General features: G+C 40.5%; 1 protein-coding gene across 2 annotated transcripts; it reads left to right on the top strand.

The window, feature by feature from the left end:
* Positions 1 to 1,445: 1,445 nt before the first annotated feature.
* On the top strand, positions 1,446 to 14,993 carry LOC109636747 (potassium channel subfamily K member 2-like). Of its 2 annotated transcripts, none has more exons than XM_069522554.1 (9): positions 1,446 to 2,113; positions 3,618 to 3,759; positions 3,880 to 3,992; positions 5,503 to 5,593; positions 6,157 to 6,274; positions 6,943 to 7,103; positions 8,668 to 8,854; positions 8,959 to 9,098; positions 12,152 to 14,993. In XM_069522554.1, exons 3-9 carry the CDS (start codon positions 3,895 to 3,897, stop codon positions 12,482 to 12,484), a joined length of 1,128 nt encoding a protein of 375 aa, XP_069378655.1. In that variant the 5' UTR covers positions 1,446 to 2,113; positions 3,618 to 3,759; positions 3,880 to 3,894; the 3' UTR covers positions 12,485 to 14,993. The 2 variants fall into 2 exon arrangements, with proteins under 2 accessions (XP_069378655.1, XP_069378650.1); XM_069522549.1 differs by having other exon boundaries at positions 1,456 to 2,113; positions 3,618 to 3,724.
* Positions 14,994 to 19,690: the final 4,697 nt, after the last annotated feature.

Genomic DNA, 19,690 nt, shown 5'->3' with positions numbered 1-19,690 from the left:
CCCTCTTAAAATAAAAAAACTATAAACTATACAGTACATGCTGAAGCATACTGTAGTTAATACATGAATTTATAAAACCACTTTTTTATTTCATCATAGACTTTTCCATGTATTTCCATCCTCAATCCTCTATCTACACCTCCAGGGCTTTAATCAGTCTGGGATTCATCCGTCTGATTGTTTCAATCACCAACACACAGCTCTCTACAGTCTTTACCTCAGGATGCTGCCAGTGTTAGTTTCAATCAGAGGGTGCAGACCAAACCAGAGACTGATTCCATCCTGATAATTCAACATCTGACATGTGACGTGGGGCAATAAGCTTCTATTGATGTGTTTCTGTAAAATGAATGGTGTATTTCTGCATATTTGATCACCTCAGTGGGTTCAGATAACTGATTCAGTCCCCTCACATTCTCGTTTGTCCCCTTTCTTGATTTTATTCAACAATCATGACTGTGTGGGAGACTAATTAACATCTCAGCTATAAATGACTGTCTGACTGGCTGACTGGTTAAATAATGACCCCCGGTACTGCGAACTTCAATATCCTTGAGCAAATAGGATGTTATGGATAGCAGAGAATGAGTGTGATAATATATCAGCCTTGTGTTCACTCAGAGTTTACAGTACCCATAATGGTTAAATATTACAGTAAGAGAACATTTCCACTTCATTTCCATGCTACAGTATAAACACACTGGACCATCTATGGGTTATGTTGTTTTCTAGTGGAACGTACAGCAGGACACCATCTCCACTACATCCACACATACACAATCAAAGCCCTTGGTAGTCTTTCAGCAGAGTTCATACCTCCACCAAGGCCCAACAGTCCCCTAATGAAACCACCTTTAAATTCAGGAGATCCAGACACACACACTCATAAATACCAGTCCCCTAAACAACCACTCATCAAGAGCCATGAATTATTGTCTGTGTTGTGTTGTTGCTAAATGTTGAAAATGGTCCTATCTTGCAATATTTAAAAAAGTGAAAAAGAATCCTGGATCTGCCCCCTGATCCATACCGTGTCCTTTGTTTTCTAAAATGTGACTTCTCGTAAAAAAGAAAAAGAAAAAAGGTGGACAGTTTTATCTTCTCATAGATTATCATTGAAATTAAAGGAACCGTTGTCATTATACACTCTGTGAGAAGTCATCATCACATTGAGATGTCACAACCTAAAAAGTCTAGGAACCACTGATCTAGGAGCCCCACCTTTCTTTTTCTGTCCCATCATACCTTCCTGACTGGCATACATAGCATACAGACGTGGGCCACTTCAGGCAATGGTGCTGCACTTCTGGCCTTCTTGTGGCCCAGACAAAATGGATGTGAGCCGACACAAGCCCACTTGTAAAATAGCAAATGAGGCCCAAATAATCAGTAACCAGACCTGAAAAACAAAATCAGGCCACCTTTGGCACCTTTGGTTGATATGCGGTATTGCTATGGCTTACCCCTGGCACAGATCTGGCAGGACTGGACCTGTATGTGGGCTGGATATCAGCCAAATGTAGGAAACTCATTTGACTTATCTGAAATAACTGAATGACACTTTGAGGATGTTGTTTGTTTCAGGTATAGTGTGTTCATTAGACATGACAGGTGCATTATGGAATGCAATAGGAGAGACTGTGGCCAGGTACTTCCCTCTGGTGAATGAACGTGCACATTTACATGGGGACGCCTAAAACACTTGTGAAGGACCTCCCATGGTTCCCTGATGAGGGGACCACCTCCCTGCAGAGCTGCACCTCCACCCCTTCCCTCCTGTATCTCCACCCTGCGCCGTGCGCTCAAAAAGCCGGAGCGCAAACGCAGCGCAGTGGATGACAGAGATCTGGAAGAGGAGGAGGACGAGGAGAGGGAAGCAAACAGCAGAAACACGTCTCTCTTTCACATCGACACGTGGACTCTTAAACATTAACACGCAGCATCAGAGTCGACAGGACGAGTGTAGAGGAGAGGAGCACGAGTAAAAACACGGAGCGCCTGTTCCTTCTGCCGCCTCAGCACCGCAGAGGAGGAAAGATTCCCCCAAACACAGTGAGAGCGTCGGATGAGGAGAAGAGGAGAGCGGAGGGCATCGGATAGGCAACAACAAGGAGTAAGTACATTATTTATATGTAGGACACGGTGTTGCAGCCAGAGATGGAGAAAGAACTTGTCCTGAAACTTGTAGATAACTTTTAAAACACTATTGTTCCCACTTAAAATTAAAATTATTAATACTATTATCATCACATGTCTCCATACGATAAATATAGCATGTCTTAATGGTCATGGTCATGCAAGACCACTTCTGCAGCCGTCTGCGTGTGTTCTGTCAGAGGCCAGAAAACACTGACCCGCTGATTTTAGGGTCAGGGATCAAGGTTAGGATAAGGCCAAGTAAGGTTAGGATAAGGTTAATAAGACTAGGATAAGTTTAGGATAAAGTTACGACAAGGTTAGTGTAAGATGTGAGAATACGTTTGTGATAAGGGTAGAGTAGGGTTAGGTAAAGGTTAGGATAAGGTTAGATGAAGGTAAGCATTAGGTTAGGACAAGGTTAGGAGTTAGGACAAGGTTAGGATAAAGTTAGGATATGATATATCCTCTGCCTAAAGGATGCATCACTTTCATTACTACAGTCTGTGATCCTGAACAGACCCCACCTCCAGACCCTCCTTTATTCAGCCTCCTCATCACTGCTTTTTTCTCTCCTTGTCCTCCATTCAACCCCTGTTCAGTCATCTCACGCACACACACAGAAACGCACATATTCATATTCAAGCTGTACAGTGGTGTCTGACAGTTGCTTTTATGTTTGAGGATACATTAATGTGAAATCTCTGAATTAATTCCTTCCATCAGATATAGTGTAGTCTACTCTCACTTCTCATTATAACTGAATAAAGAAATAGTGAAGATAGCATTGTTACATAATGCTATTGCAGGATTATCATCAATATACTTTATATTGCAGTATTTTGTCAACAGATTATATGTTGTGTAAGGTTTATCACAGGTTTCTTGTCTCTACCATAATTTTCATCACATTTGAATTGAATAACAGATCCAAAACTGACAGGCGGATTGGAAAGCAAGTCCTGGCATGCAAAAGTTTCATAATTTAATTTCTACAAACTCATTCATGCATAAAAGCTGTTCAAAAAACTTCGGCAACTTCTTCCCCCCTCTCCACATCCCTCTGTCTCAGCAGAATGATCAGTAAACTCTGTCCTTTATATTCACCCCCGTTTTCTTACTTCTCCATCTTTCATACACTGTCACCACATCCACCCCCTACACTACAGATGAACACAACTCTCATGCCCCTCTTCCTCTTTCTTCTTGCTTTCAACATACCTTTTATTCTCAACTACAAGCTGTATCTTTTAAAGCAGACGCACACACACAGCACACGCCCAAGCATTGCTGCGTGAGCGAGAGAGAGTGGCCCGAGGACTAAACCCTCGTGCTCGATTCAGAGGCCATCTAAAGGACTTGTTGGTGATTTATTTATAAGGACTTCTAAATATGTGGTATGCAGCAGGTTAGCATAGAGAAGGCGGGGAAAGAAGAGTAGGAAAAAATGTTCAATGGTATTTTTTTTCTCCTCCTGACAGTGGCAGCTCCAGACTTATTGGACCCTAAATCTGCCACTCACAACACCAAGCCCCGCCTCTCCTTCTCCACAAAGCCAATCACACTGACTCCCCGGGAGGAGAGTGAGGTGAGAGAAAAACCAAAGAAGCCCTGACTTTAAAAGTAATTTTTTTTACAAGCCACAAATTTCACAGTTTTGGACGGGGATTTTTCAGCATCGTTGATTATTTTAGGATGCCTCCTGTATGGATGCGGGTTGATTGATCAGTTGAATTGTTGTAGGTGGTTTCCACAGTCATGAAATGGAAGACAGTGACAGCCATCTTTCTTTTGGTGGTTCTGTACCTGGTGATGGGAGCAGCCGTCTTCAGATCTCTGGAGCAGCCTCACGAGAGGTAGGCGAGATGAATATGTCTGTTGTCTGTCTGCCTCTCTGCCAGAGGAGACCCCTCCCCTCCACCCACCCATCTGTTCACCACTCATGCTCCTGTTATTGACATTCTCTCTACTAGCTGTAAAAAGCTCACTTATCAGGAATTTCCACTGAAAACTGCAGGGTTTAAGCCCCATGTAAAAAGTGCATTGTGACTTATTCTTTCTTTTATTGTGTAAATATTGAGAATCGTCTCATTATTTATTATCAACCTATTCACTGCAAATTGATTTTTAAATGCAAATGTCTGTGTTTAAAACTGAGACCTCTGTGGGGAAGCTACCGAATTGTGTTTCTCTAACACTCACAACCAAAGGTGATCGCGCCTTTGCAGTAGTCAACCCAAACTTATGGAACAATGTACCACTCCTCATTAGATCTGCCCCCTCTCTTTCACACTTCAAATCACTACTAAAAACATATCCATTCTCCTTGGCCTTCTCTTCGAGTTGAGTACATCCCAGCTGACTTTATTTTATTTTATTATGTATTTTATATTTTACTTTATTTAAATTTTTAATCATTATACTTTCTCTCTTATTCTATTTTTATTCGGTTGTATTATGTGTTACTGTCCTCTTGTTGTACCTTGTACTTGCGAAACACTTTGGTCAACCAAGTTGTTTTAAATGTGTTATAAGAATAAATTTGACATTGACATTGTCACTTAATATGGACAAAATATTAGTCTTCAACACTAAATCATTGATCATATAATTTCTACACAAACAAAAAGACATTTCTCTCTGGTAAGAGAGTTGCTTGTGAACATCGATCAGTAATAGGTCTGAACATAGCATGTGGAGTTCCCCAGGGTTCAATAATTGGTCCTCTATAATTCAGTCTTTATACAATCAGATTTTACAACACAGCTATGCCAATGACATCAAACACACTTACTGAATAACACAATTCTGTAGACATGTTAGTTATATACACCAGTGGGTGTGACTAAACATCCTGATTCTACACTTTAGAATATACATATTTTGACAGTTATACTGTTTTGGTATAGATTCAGAGCTTCAGTCTATTCAATTTGAAATTAAATAACTGATACTACATTAAAAAGCCAAATCTCTGCTTTAAAGTGAGTAGGTATAAATTCAAATATAAAAACTGTGTGAGATGTAGGCCTTTAAACACATCGTGCCCAAAGTTTAAGGGTTCAAAACTAACTGGACAGCTAAACATGAAATCAAACCAAATGATCATATTTAATGTTTTTTGTCTATGAGTGCATGGAAATCTGACCCACAAACATCAGCAGACTATCTTCCTTCCCAAATACTCACAGTCTGAACTGTATTAAGTACCACTGTGGAAAGATGAGGCCCAAGTACATATTGCTATAATTAAACTTCTATAACAAACCATTACACTCTGTTCAGAAAAAAGGGAATTTAGTTTGACGTCTTGTTACACTCTTTTCAGCCCAGTCAATCTCTTTTTCTCTCCTCTCTCTCTCCCAGTGCCCAGCGTTTGGCCATCCTGACCCAGAAGCTGGAGTTCCTGTCCAGACACTCCTGTGTGAACCAGAGCCAGCTGGAGGAGCTGGTGAAGGTGAGGCCGCCTTTACTTTTTAATGAGAGACTAAAGAGATGTACTGTGGACTTCTCTCACCTCATAGTGTCTCCTTCAACACACAGTGTTGTGACTGAGCTTGCACAGCTGCAGAGGTTTCAGCACCATGGCCAGTTCCCACAGCTTCACTTTACATGTGTGGAAGTTGTCTCTGCAGTTCTTCTAGTGTTAGTCCTGTTTCCTGCTCTGAACCTCTAACCCTACCTGGGACTCACCTGCAGTGGATTTCAGATTTTTTTCCCTATCAACAGTCGCATGAAGTTTTATATATTAAAATCTTTTATTCATTAGCAAGGCAAGTACACAAACACAAATGTCTGCCTGTGCTACAACAAGAAACATATGTCTCAAAAGCACCTGCTTAAGTGTTTGAGGTTTGAATTATTTACAGCAACAAGAAAATAATGCAATATTTGTTTCTTTAAACAGAAAGAAGGTCACAGCGGTTTTGAACACTAATTTCTCTCTCTCTCTTTCTCTCTTTCTCTCTCTCTCTCTCGCTCTCTCTCTCTCTCTCTCTCTCTCTCTCTCTCTCCTTCCAGCAAGTTGTGTCTGCGATCCGTTCAGGAGTAAACCCTGCAGGAGTACTGACCAACCACAGCAGCCTATGGGACCTGAACTCTGCCTTCTTCTTTGCTGGGACTGTCATCACAACAATTGGTAGAACAAACACACACACACACACACACACACACACACACACACACACACACACACACACACACACACAACAATATAACAATATGACCAAACATGCACATTATCATCCACGTAACCATACATTTCCTCTGTACATGCCTCTCCATTAAATGTGTATGTTCATCACACTCTCCTCACTCTATGCACATGATGTTTATGTCTTTCTGTACAACATCCATCCATCCTTACGTTACTGAAGACCATGAAGATTGCAGAAAGGAAAAACATCATAAACTTGCAAACTAAATATTAACTTGAAAATATGTACAAACTGCAAAACCTTAAAGACTTCAACACATGCAAAGGAGTAGATTTAAAGTTTAGCTGTTGCCTTGTTGATGATTTAGGATGCAGTAACTCCCTTCTTTTTCTGTGTTAAAAATAAATAGATTACCATGTGGCTGTTGTTTAACTTCACAAGAGTCATAGACACATGAGTCCGTCAACACTCGTGTAATATATGTAGTGAAGGCATTTGATACAGAGAAGGAATCACATGTAATGAAACCACAATAGGTAAAGTGCCTTGAGATAATGTATATTATGATTTGGCACTATACAAATAAAATTGAATTGAATTGAATTGGTCATATTTTCCCCGTCTCAGTGTCTTCCTGTCATCTCTGCAGGTTTTGGGAACATCTCTCCTCACACAGAGGGTGGAAGAATATTCTGCATCATCTATGCGTTGCTCGGAATCCCTCTGTTTGGCTTTCTTTTGGCTGGTGTAGGAGATCAGCTCGGCACCATATTTGGCAAGGGCATTGCCAGAGTGGAGAAAATGTTTGTGGTGAGTCCGGAGTCACATACACAGTCATGTAAACCCTGAACATACACACACACACAGGTATGGGTGGACATGCACTCACAATTACCTCTGGAACACATACTGGAGAGTTCAGACAAGTTTATGAAGTGCAGGCCGCAGCTTTGGATACAGTAGGTACACCTGAATAATTCACATCAAAGCACTCGACAATATCCTCACACACACCAGCTCTTTTAGTTTGCTCTTATATAAGACCTACAACTGGTTTAACAACTGCCCACAGATTTTCTCTACGCATCAGATGTTGATTTAATCCAACAATTAATGATTGATAGGTTGGATCAAAAAGCCAAACTCAGATGTGAAGCTACAGTGGTTATTCCTCAAGCTGCTGACACCATAATTCTGACTAACTGAGTCTGATTTTGGCATCCACACTCATTAAAATGTTCAAACCTTGTAAGTGTTGTTCAAGATTTTCAGGTTGATTGAATTATTCATCATTTTATCTGATGTTACGTTATCATCAACATTAGCATTAATGTGCAGAAGCCAAACACAGAGAGCTCACTCAGTTTGTGTTGAAGATTTTTAAGTTTAACTTGCTGTTGTGTGTGATTTTTTTTAGTCTTGAAAGAAGTGAAGCAGAGATCTGAATGTGTAAATCAGAATGATTTGCTGCCTCTGCTGCTCTCAGGGCACCCAAGGGAGTCAGCAATGATTACGGCAGAAGACAGAGGACAAAAGTTCATTTGTGTGTGTTTGTGTGTGTGTGTGTGTGTGTGTGTGTGTGTGTGTGTTTAAAATCCTTGCTGCTCTGTGCAAATTGTGTGCGACTGCAGCATTATCCTCAATGAATACTGTGAACGTCTTCTCTACTACACCCAAAGGACCAATTTACAGAATAATGTTATTACATCTAACAGCATCTGATGCTTTCACTTCAAAAACAACGTGGGCCATCTGTTAATGTTGGCACTCCAATTACTAATGTATGTATAACACTTAAAACACTCGAATGAGTGCATACCTTCTTTACGGTCCAACAGTCCCCTTAAATTAAACTGCACACACTCATAGATATCAGTTCCCTTAATGTGCCTGATTTCTTTCATCAAGCTGCATTAATGATTCCCAAGAAAATCTGTGAAAATGTCGAAAACCTTCTCTGAAAATTCAAGGGGTTCTTCCCTGACCTGTACCACATCCTCCCATTAAGTTTCATGGTAATCCGCTCAGTAGTTTAGGGGTCATCCTTCTAACTATCAAACAATAGAATTGGGTGAAAACATAACGTCTTAGCACCAATAAATCCACATTTGATCTGGATAATCTCTCTTAGGCACCAGCCACACAACAGTTCTAGCATAGAAGCAAGAATTTAAGGTTCACATTATGGCCTCAGCATTTGTTCTTCAGATCCAAGAGAATCCGATAAAAACACAGAAACCATGAGAATCTTCATGTATGTTTGCAGTGATCAACATCAGACAAAACAAACTTAAAGTTCCTGTTCCAGAGTTGAAATCCACTGTTATATGTCTCATCGTCTCAGCCTTCCTCTCTCTCTCTGTGTCGCCTGCAGCACTGGGACATCAGTCAGACAAAAATCCGGGTTATCTCCACGCTGCTGTTTGTGCTGTTTGGCTGCCTGCTGTTTGTGGCGCTCCCAGCAGCCATCTTTAAATACATCGAGGGTTGGTCTGCGCTGGAGTCCCTTTACTTCGTGGTCATCACACTGACAACCATTGGATTTGGGGACTTTGTGGCAGGTACAGACAATTCAACCCTGATATAAAGCTCCTTTCCGTTCCTTTGAATCATACAGATCTGTCTCATCAGGTGTAGACAAACAGCTTCTTCTCTCTGTGTCTAGGTGGCTCAGACATAGAGTACTTAGATTACTATAAACCAGTTGTATGGTTCTGGATTCTGGTGGGACTGGCCTACTTTGCTGCCATCCTCAGCATGATAGGAGACTGGCTCAGGGTCATCTCCAAGAGGACGAAAGAAGAGGTATGACACTGTCCACTCTCATCTGCTCCTTCATTCACTGGCTTTTACATCTCTCTGCATATCTGTTCATCAATACACTGTATCTACCTACTAATTCCATTAACGTCCACAAACCATTCATCTTATCAGCTTCACACATGGCAGGTTTATTATGAATTGCCTTTGGAAGTGTACTGTCGAGTCTGGTGCGATTTGGACACACGATACGTTCAGAATCATTAAAAATATGACCAGAGCTCTGTAGCAGTCAGTGGGGACGGGGCAGTGTGCCTCCAGTCATTGGACATGTCTTCTTCTATGTCTTCAGATGAACTACAGCAGTGGATGGCAACTGGGTTAAACCGAGGGTTGAAATCACTGTCTGATTAGTTTCATAATTTGATCATTTTATTTTACAATATTGGACTGAGACACAGACACAAAGCACAGTTGCTGATCTCCGTCATGGTAACAACAGAATTCCCAGAATCATTTCCTGTGAGCTTTTATTTTGAAAAGTTTTGAACTTGGGTCTGGAGATTTTGTCAATTGTTCAACAGACCTCTGAAATTGCCGACATGCAATGTATGACAAAATAACAACTGTTGAACAATTATAAAGCAAATTTAGTTTCATTTTATGAAAAACGTTGACTTGATTACAAACCAGACAGGATGAACACAAAGTTTTCTAACTTCACTCTGCGCCACAGACTGTTTCTTAAAAAACTGTGCACACAACGTATCAGTACATTGTAGATATATGTTGAGGAGGAGTCACTAATCAAAAGGAATGATTCAGAGTTAGACTGGAGCATCAACAGGACAAGAGAATAGAACATTACAAACAGGCAGGTATCGAACAGGCACTGCACTATTCTGTACCATATGTCTATATGTCCTTGTCTCTTTCCATACAACACAGGTTGTACGAGCTACTCCTTAACAGCATCATGTCCCCGCCTCAACTTTTGCTCCCTGCTTAACTTCATTTCAATGACAAGAGTGTTTTCTAATCTAATTGACTGTCAGCCATCCAAACACATTGTCTGAGGCCATTACTCTGCAAGGGACTGGACATGCAGTGTATATTCAGCAAGGATGTAAAGACTAAAGGCTTCACTCAGTGTACTCTATAATTAAACAGAATTAGTTGAATTACTGGTTGGCAACTGAAACTGTTAAATGTTGATACATGATGCAGCATAAACACAGATCTTGTCAGGATCACTGGACCTCATGGGGACCAAAGCCTGGTCCTACTGAGGCAAAACATTAACTCTGAGCTGCTGGTTCAGGTTAGAGGTAATGTGAACCCTGATTAGTTTGCTCGGCCTGTGATGATGCTGCAGAGCCCCCCCCCCCCAGAAATATTCTGTGTCATTAGTAAGTCCTCCTTAAACAGTTCTACAAGATACTGTCACTTTGTATTGTTTGTGTGCAGAGATTTTTCGAAACAGTTTGTGATGCTGAGTGAAGTTAGAAAACATTGTGTTTATCAGCTGTGAAGATTTACAGTCAATGTTTTTGATCAAATTAAACTGAATTTGCTTTATTATTGTTCATGTGTGTGGTTTATATGTACGTTTGAATGAGTATGAAACATTAAGTGTCAGTCTCTCACAGTCACAGACAGACATGTTTTCAGAATGAAAGACCTGAAGGTTGTGTTGCCTGATTGTGAGTTTGATATAGAAACTTCTGCTACTGGCAAAGTGCTGAAAAGTGATTTTCTCAGTTTTATGAAAGCATCTCATAGCCTCTCATCACAGTTGGTACAAATACAAATCTATGAGGTGAAGCAGGGTAAAACTCTTATCAGATTGTGTGGTTGCCTGAAGATGTAGAGAGAGTGAGGTGTTTAATTGATTTAAAGTGAGAAGTGCAGACAGAATCAAATTAGACGCTTTGTGGCAGCACACTCTGTTCTCAGACAATTTTTATTATTCAAATACTTCTTCTGTGAGAGGAGGAAAGCACTGTACAATGAGTGTCTCTGCTGCAACCACATACTCCACCAGTAATATACATATAATTGCTGTTTTCTTATTTTAAGTTGTGCACAGTGTGTGTGTGTGTGTGTGTGTGTGTGTGTGTGTGTGTGTGTGTGTGTGTGACATTGTCCCTGTGGTGGGTCATTGTGCAATCCTATTTAGCTGCAGATACATAGCTCAAATATAATTGTACCTGGTCAGTACCATTGTCACTCTCCAACTTTCTCTAAAAATAGTCAACATGGATATCATGAAAGAGATAATGTGATATAGTCAGTGACTGGGAAGCCTTGGATGTCGGAGCGCCCTCGAATGCACCAAGAAGTAGAGTTTTCAGTTCAGTCACATTTTGAATGTATATGTATATTCGTGTTTTATGCTTTATGCTATGCTTGAGTAAAGTCGCCAATCTGTTAATTAGAGATCCAGTTGTAATTTATTGTTATTTTAATAACCCTCTCTCATACAGAACCACCAGAAAGGAGCTTTACAGGTTATTTCTCAAAGATAAACTCGGTAACAAATCTTCAGTGAAATGTCTAAAAACGGCTAGACCTATGTTATATTTTGTTGACTTGTGTATTTACATTATCCAAAACGATTCCAACAATGTTCAAACTCTCACAATTTCATGTTTCATTTTGTCGTCTTTTAGTTGCTTCATATCCACTTCACCAGTGGCTTTATCTTTTCTATAACATCCTGGGCAAACAAAGCATGACCAAGGAAAAACACAATGCTAGCCAGTTAGCCAGTCGTGTGTTTTTTCCTTCCACTGTTTGTGTTGATCACTCTTAATGGATCATGATTTTTTTTTGCCGTTTGCTACATAACATGAATAAAACATGAATACATTACCTCAACCGTGAACGTGATCTGCGCCTGACTCGCAATAAAAGACATTTTCATTGGCAACAACTCCCATGATCCCACTCTGCCCCATGACATCATCATGACATTTTCTGTCGTCTTCATTTGTATTTGAGCCACTAACCTGACATCATCACTCAAACAGGATTTGTTTGCTCAACAAGAACCAAACCTCTTCTCAACTTACATCTTTCTCTCTCTCTTCTCCCAGGTGGGAGAGATCCGTGCTCATGCTGCAGAGTGGACGGCTAACGTCTCGGCAGAGTTTAAAGAAACCCGTCGTCGTGTCAGTGTCGAGATCTACGACAAGTTCCAGCGCGCGGCGTCAATTAAACGCAAACTGTCCACTGACCTGGGATTTAGCCCCGCCCCTGAACTGACTCTGCCCAGGAGGACTGTGTCGGTCAATTTCAACGACGAACGGGACAAGAAGGAGGCCGGGCTGCAGGGCCTGAACACGCCTCTGGCCAGAAACGGGGGTTTGCTCATGAATGGTTTGGACCCAGAAAGAGGCGATGGCTCAACCATCGAACACCTCAAGTAGAGAGACGATGGCCAACGCTTTTCTAGATCCTTCCAAGACCTTTACGTTTGTCATCAGTGCTGAGACCAGATCTGCTCGACCAGAGAAACTGTTTCTATTAAACCAAGTGATAATGACGATGTGGCACTTTGTGACCCCAGGAGCAACGTCTTCAATTCTCTGTAATGAGGCCGGAGTGAAAGCTCAACAACACTCCAGTGGATTTCTCAAGACTGGACACTTTTCTCCTCGTTCCTACACAGAGACAAAGAGTGAGAAGAACAGACAGTGAAGGAGTTGAACTTGTTGAAAACTCACTTGATCTCTTGAAAGAACAACAGTGGTTCAAACCTGCTATTTACTGTATGTATATGGTGACCTATTGTAGAAAAGTCAGTAGATTTTCTAAGGTGCCTGGCCGTGGTTCCACTTTTCCACTGTCACAGTTTAGGATACATTTTATACTAAAAGGCTTTAAAACATATGAACATTCATTTGACTTTATTTTTGATTTGACATTGCATTTTGAGGTGACATGCAGTAAAGGTCCCAGACTAAGTTCAGATCATCAACAGTGCAGTTAAGTCCAATAGTAGCAATTGAAATCCCTGAATTAAATGAATATGTATTTTAATCTGAAGCTTTCTGCTGATCATCTCTCTGACTGTTTACTGATCTTGATGGATGGTAACAGATTTTTTTTCTTTCAATAGTTTGTTGGTAATTAACCAAATCTACAGATTTAAATATTGCTACCACCTTTAAGTACAAGTCGTGACTTTTTGCAAAAGCTGAATGCCAAATATTATCTTTATTTCAATGTCAAACCTTCTCCCCACTTTTCACGACTGCTGAGTTGTAGTTAGTTCCTGAGTGGTGGATGTGTCTGCACACTGTGGTTGTCAGTGGCAGCCGCTCCCACACAGCTTAATGTTATGGATTTGACATCCTTACGTATACAATTTACCACTAACTTCTCAGTTTCAGAGAAGACGCAGAATGTGCATGTGGTTTTAAGTGCTCAGATGTAGATTTAAAATAACTTAAAGCTCTGATCGGCTCTGTGAGATTTGTTGAACCATCGTTGTGCCTTAAACTCTTTACTTTGCCTACGAGGCCGAGCACAACACACAGCGAGGTGGACCACTGACTGAACAAGTGTTATTTGCAGTGTTGCATGTGTCTCTCACATGATATATGATATACTGTTTATATACACTCATGTTCTACTGGCCTGGATCCTCATGTGATCATACTCATCCAAAATTTGATCGAGCAGTGAGTACGCTGTGGCAGACTTTTTTCTTTTCGAAACATGTTTTTTCACCTTTATTGACATGATGATAAGCATGAGTGTGGCAAAGTGCTGGGTCAGAATCGAACCCACAGTTGATGCAGGAGGATTAAGGCCTCTGAATGCGGGGCGCCCACTGGCTCACCTGATGATGCAGGTGCCCTACACGCAGAGTCCCACTGTTCAAGACTTAACTAGGTTTTTTTTTATAATTGAAGGGGAAAATGTCAGCCGCCATACTTTTTGTGTTCTAGAAAATGATACATGTTGAGATATCATGGTTTGATGTGAGGATTCACAGATATCATGAAAGTTTCATTGTTACAGTGCAAGAATAAATTAAGTTTTAATGCCCAGCTTTCATGCACACACACACACACACACACACACACACACACACACACACACACACACACACACACACACTGAGGGCTTTCCTCTGTGTGTGTATGCCTGCCGTTGAAAATGCACTTTGATTTGAGAGTCAGTCTTTGACCTTTACAACATGCTGCAGCTTCCACAGAGAATCAGTCCATTCAGATGTTGTTATGTGACATTAGTGGTGAGAACATTCTTTAACACACACACACACACACACACACACACACACACACACACATACACACAGGGAGTGCGAAACCAATAAGTATTAGAAAGAGTTTTCAATTCATCTAATGATGTAATGACAAATAAAAATAGAGATAGGAGCTAAATATCCCTGAACTAGAAATCCTCTGCAGTAAAGGTGATATGATTCTTCTGGAGAAACTAAACTAGTCTTTCAGACGCCCACTGGACATTCAAACTGAACCGACATCCTGTTATGTGTTTTACTTTTACTATAGCAGTAGCATTAACTCTGAGACCGTGGTTCAATATTAACAGAATGTCATTAATGGAAGCAATAGTGACGTGACCCTGTGTAGTGGCTGGTTGCTCTGACTTTGCCTTGGCTGTTTAGTTTATGACGTTTTTAAACAATCATCTTTTTAGCTGTGCTAAAATGAAGCTAACTCTAAGACTAACGCGTCAGATATGTAAATGCTTTTATGACTTATGATTATGAAAACTGTATTTTTCTATACGGTACAATATATGTTTCTACATTGGTGTGAGTCTGGGAGATCAAGTTGTAATAATAATAATAATAATGTTTGTAGCGAATCTAAACACAACCTAACAAAGACTTTTGTACAATATATGACTTGAAATTAAACAAATTTCATTTCTTTCACAGTCTGTGGTGTCATTTAAACAAGTTGTCTGTTGGTTCTGTGTCTCCAGAGCAAGAGTATGTGTCATAGAGTTGTTTAATTACATCATACATCATATATTCCACTTAAATAAATGTATCACAGAAAAATACTTTTCTCCTAGTGTCTTCAAAAGTTGTTTCTTCAGGGTCTATGTGATTGAGCGTTTGCAGCTCGGTTCCCTTGTTTCAAACAGGACCTGCTAAAAGCTCATATCACAGACTTTTCCCTGTGTCAATTTGTTCTCATGGTGAATTTGAAACATATAAACTCACAGGAGAGTTTGATTTTCCTTTTAAAACACGTTTTCTCAGTCAGTTTCTCACTGTGAAAGATGACGTCCGACATGAACACACAAATCTGTGCAAAGAAAAGCATGTTTAGGGAGCTGGAGTGTGCAAATCCAAGTAAAAGTCTGGATCTAGTGAATTTAAATGTGGTTTCATAAGGGAACAGGAGGTGTGCCCGTTTTGTTCTATGGACCAAGTTGCTCAGATGGAAACTCACTTCCATCAGGATCTTCTACGATTTGAATTCAAATCTGATGTTAACAGTTTGGTGACAGTCAGAGTCAAATTCTATAAGAACCAAGTCACGAACATGAAAAGTTCCTTCAGCTGCTGTAAAATGAGGTGCATATTAATCAGTAGGTTTTCTTCTCTTGCACACGTCTCAGCCGCTGAATCACTGTGTTGAAAATTGCTGGATGAGAGCGTGGTCTGATGAGTGTGACGGACCAGTGGCAGCTGCTCTTATGATGCGTGAGGTAAAGTTATCAAAGCAGGAAGTACAGGGCAGAGTCAACAGAACACAGTCAGACAGATACAGTACATACAGCTCATTTCACCAGAACATTTCCTTCATTTCAAAAACCACAGGGCACAGACGACCAGCAGGACTGGAATCCCAGGAGTGAAAGGTGAAAATATTGGTGGTGAAACCTGGTTGTTACCATTTCTTCTGTTCTGACACTGGCTGGACTGCAGGACTGTTTTCACTATTTATTTGGCATCAAATATTGGATGAGATCTGTGGGTTATCTTTGAACATCCTCACACATTACATCTGTTCACTATTAGGAGAATAGAGCCTGTTTAATTCCACACATACTCTGAGTTCTACTTTTACCAGCTTCCAGAAAACGTCCATAACAATAGGGACATTTCATTTACGAGACGTTTTTCACGTGTATTATCCGACACTTTGTGCACCAATTAATCTCCAATTCTATGGTTTGATACCATCAGGAAAGACAACATTGTAGTTTTGGTTGTAGTTTTAAAGAGGGAAATCTATATTTCTGTAATATTTTCTGTATCAACTTCTTTATTATTATGCCATAATTTACTGGTTATGTGACACACGCAAACACATTTTGTGGAGAGGAGGGACATGACCCAAAGAAGATACCATTCAATTTTGTTGCAGATCTGGATCAGTGGATTGTTCGTTGTGCAAATGAAATCATCGTGCATTTTCTTTTCCTTCTTCTTCATTTTCATTGATTCCTCTGAGAATAATCTAATATTAGACAGATTTAGAGGACGGATATATATATATATATGACTATGTGCAATTCAGTAGATAAAATCTAGATCTGAATTTAAATATGGTTTGATAAGTCGACTGTTGGGCTTTGAAAGAGGTCCGTGTTATACTGAGAGTGATTCTAGTTTGTTTGTCAAGGTCCTTTTTTGTTTGTTTGTTAGATTCGCTTTTTGACATTTTTACCAATTTCCCAGGGAACATTGGATCTCAGTATTGGATGATGGATCTTGATGAAAAATCTGACACATTTAGAAAACTCATTTCTGTGAGTGCGGTGCAGCTTGATGAATGTAAGCGGACTGTTGGACCTTGGTGCAGGTATGTGCTCTACTGAGTGCTACTCTAGTTTAATATTTAATAATTAGAAATTATTTAAAGGACAATTTTTACAAGTAAAAGTGTGTGTAATTGAATAACTGAGCAGAAAGCCCTTTTTCCCCATGGCTCTGAATTAATACCACTGAGATCATCGTCCACAGTGATGTCCTCATTTTCTCTGAGAGTAAAATCCCCGAGGGGGGTTAATGTTTCAAAACATTCTAACTACAGAAGTCAGATGAACTGAAGCCTCCACTTTCCTTTATGTTCATTCTCTTCTAATGGTTTCTATTTTCAGCTCAGTGCATGTAAAGGCAATTTTTTGCTGGAAAAGGTGCTGAATAAAATAAGGAAAATAGCCCAGGGACAATATTTGTTAAAAATAGCTGGTTCTCTGTGTGTAAGTGACATAATATTGTCCTCCAAGAGGAGGCAGAGGGCGGGGGGGCATCACTGAGAGTCACAGAGCTGCTGCAGAGTGAGGATGAGTCCACATGGTCACTCACACAGGTTCCTACTTTATTTCACTCAAATAACTACATGTCAGACATTTATCAGTTCGATTTCTGTTTCCCTTCTCTCTTAGTGAAAGACAGACGGACTGACAGACAGACAGGCAGGCAGGTAGAAAGAAAGACAGACAGACAGACAGACAGACAGACAGGCAGGCAGGTATTTGAAGATGTCACTGGTTTGCCATGGTTCTTTGTCGATTTTGTCGGGCATGCATGTGATAAAATGAGGCATTCCACCCATTTTAAAAGTGTTAGTCACAAAGAGTAGCGCTCAGTCCGTGAAAACAGTTGTTTTGAGTTCTATGTGACTTTGATTTTGAGTTATTCGTATATATCATATTATTAATCTCAGCTTGGGCACAGATTTTTACCAGAAAGTCTGCGTCACAATATGGTTGCATACAGTTTGAAAGAGTTTGACAGGTGGGGAGGAACAACAGACATTTTTAATTTGCTTTATATGACACTTTGGAGCTTAACTCTGTCTCTCGTTAGTCGAATGAATGAATCAATGGATGAATGAATGAATGGATGAATGGATGGAGGGATGGATGGATGGATGGATGGATGGATGGCAGATCAAATGATACCAGGATGAAGGCAGAAATTCAGCAGCAATGTTAAATTCTGTACAAATAAATAAGGCGTCTAAATCTATCAGCTGGGTTCTTGAACATTTTATCAGCCTGCTTAAGAATCTAAAAACAACTAGAATTGCTTTCAGTAGAGCGTATACTTCCACCAAGGCCCAACATTATAACTAAGGTCATGTTTCTCAGCTCAACAGTGGTGATAGTTACAGTTTTCTAGACCTATTTGTTTCCATAGAGCAGATGAAAAAAGCCTACACTCCTGTGGAACCCAATTAAATCTGCAAAATCCAGATTTCTATTTGATACCAACCCCTAAATCTGTGTGGAATTATTTATCAAGATCTGTCTGACCCATAACACCCAGAAAAAGTTACATAGAAATCTGATCAGCAGTATTTGCGTAATCCTACAAAATATAAACAAACAGATGGGGGTGAAAACATAACCTCCTTGCAAAAGGTAAAAATGTGTGGAGTCCTTTTTATTCCTGCTCAGTTTTCTCCCTAATGCACAACTGAAATGTTTTGGTATTACTACTAAGTGTAGTAAGTTTATATACAATGTACTGGTTTTAAATAATGACGTCATTAATGGTGATTTAATAAGTTATTGGTGCTTCTAAAGCAAATTATAAGAAGAAAAACACTTCTGGGTTGCCAGGTTGCAAAAATTCCCTTTCACTGGCCAGACAGTCTGAAGTGATAAACTGAGAGCACATGGGTGCATCACTCCGTCTTCACCTCACTGTCAGTCATAAAGCTACTGTTGGAGGTTTCTTCAAAATTACAGGTTAGATTATTCAGGTTTTCAAATTATTATAATGCACGACCACCTCTTTCCCTCTGTCCTGTTCACACAAACTGGTTGACACTTCCTGCCAGTGACTCTGGCCCTGAGAGCTGCTGCTTACACAGTGTTGGTGGCTAAAGAATGGGACAAATCATGCATACAGCGGGGGATTGACAGTCAGTCAGTCTGTCAGTTACAGACACACACACAGACACACACATCAGTCTTAGTGCCAGTGATAACATAGCTCAGTGGACCCATCTCCTCACTTCCCATGCTGTCGGCCAGAGTTGGTTCTGGCACAGCGGCTTCCGCTAACAGCTCCAGCCAGAGACATCAGAGCAGGACTGCATCCGCTCCGAGGTGTGTGACTGTGTCCACTCCTCTCTGTTCCCATAACCCAGCATGCCCTGCTGCTTCCTCACCGCACCCACTGCCAGCCACAGAGACACTAATGTAAGAGAATGACTCAACAAGCCAGCCACCCAGGTTTCTCTGATTCTCCGACAAGAAACAAACGACTCAGCCACTGTGTCCCATTGTAATGTGCCTTTAGAAAACAAAAGGTCAAAAGGTCAGTGCACATCAATACTTCTAATTCTACTGTTTATACACTAGAGGAGAAAATCAATGGTTATTGATCCAGATCAGTGTTCCAGACAGCAGAGCTTCAACCAGAGAAACAAGACGGCTCTTGATATCTAACACCAGCCACTGTTACCATGTGTTAGCACTGACACATTCAGATGATGTGGAGGACACCTGCTCCATGAATAACAAAATCATTGTGTTCATTAGTTACCTCTGCCAAGCAGGTCATGTTTCCAGCAGGGTTATGCAAAAACTAGTCAACTGATTTCTCTAAGATTTTATGGAGGTGTGAAGCATGGCCCAGGAAAGAAGACAATATGTTTTGA

This window comes from Paralichthys olivaceus, chromosome 1 (genome assembly GCF_024713975.1).
Source record: "Paralichthys olivaceus isolate ysfri-2021 chromosome 1, ASM2471397v2, whole genome shotgun sequence".
NCBI lineage: Eukaryota > Metazoa > Chordata > Actinopteri > Pleuronectiformes > Paralichthyidae > Paralichthys > Paralichthys olivaceus.
The sequence above is the reverse complement of the archived record's forward strand: the minus strand, read 5'-3'. Positions and strand labels throughout refer to the sequence as shown.

Bases quoted from the DNA above. Each gene is read 5' to 3' on its own strand.
- LOC109636747 (XM_069522549.1), top strand. The intron at 6,275-6,942 runs GTAGAACAAACA...TCATCTCTGCAG, and splicing joins GACTGTCATCACAACAATTG to GTTTTGGGAACATCTCTCCT. The intron at 7,104-8,667 runs GTGAGTCCGGAG...TGTCGCCTGCAG, and splicing joins GAGTGGAGAAAATGTTTGTG to CACTGGGACATCAGTCAGAC.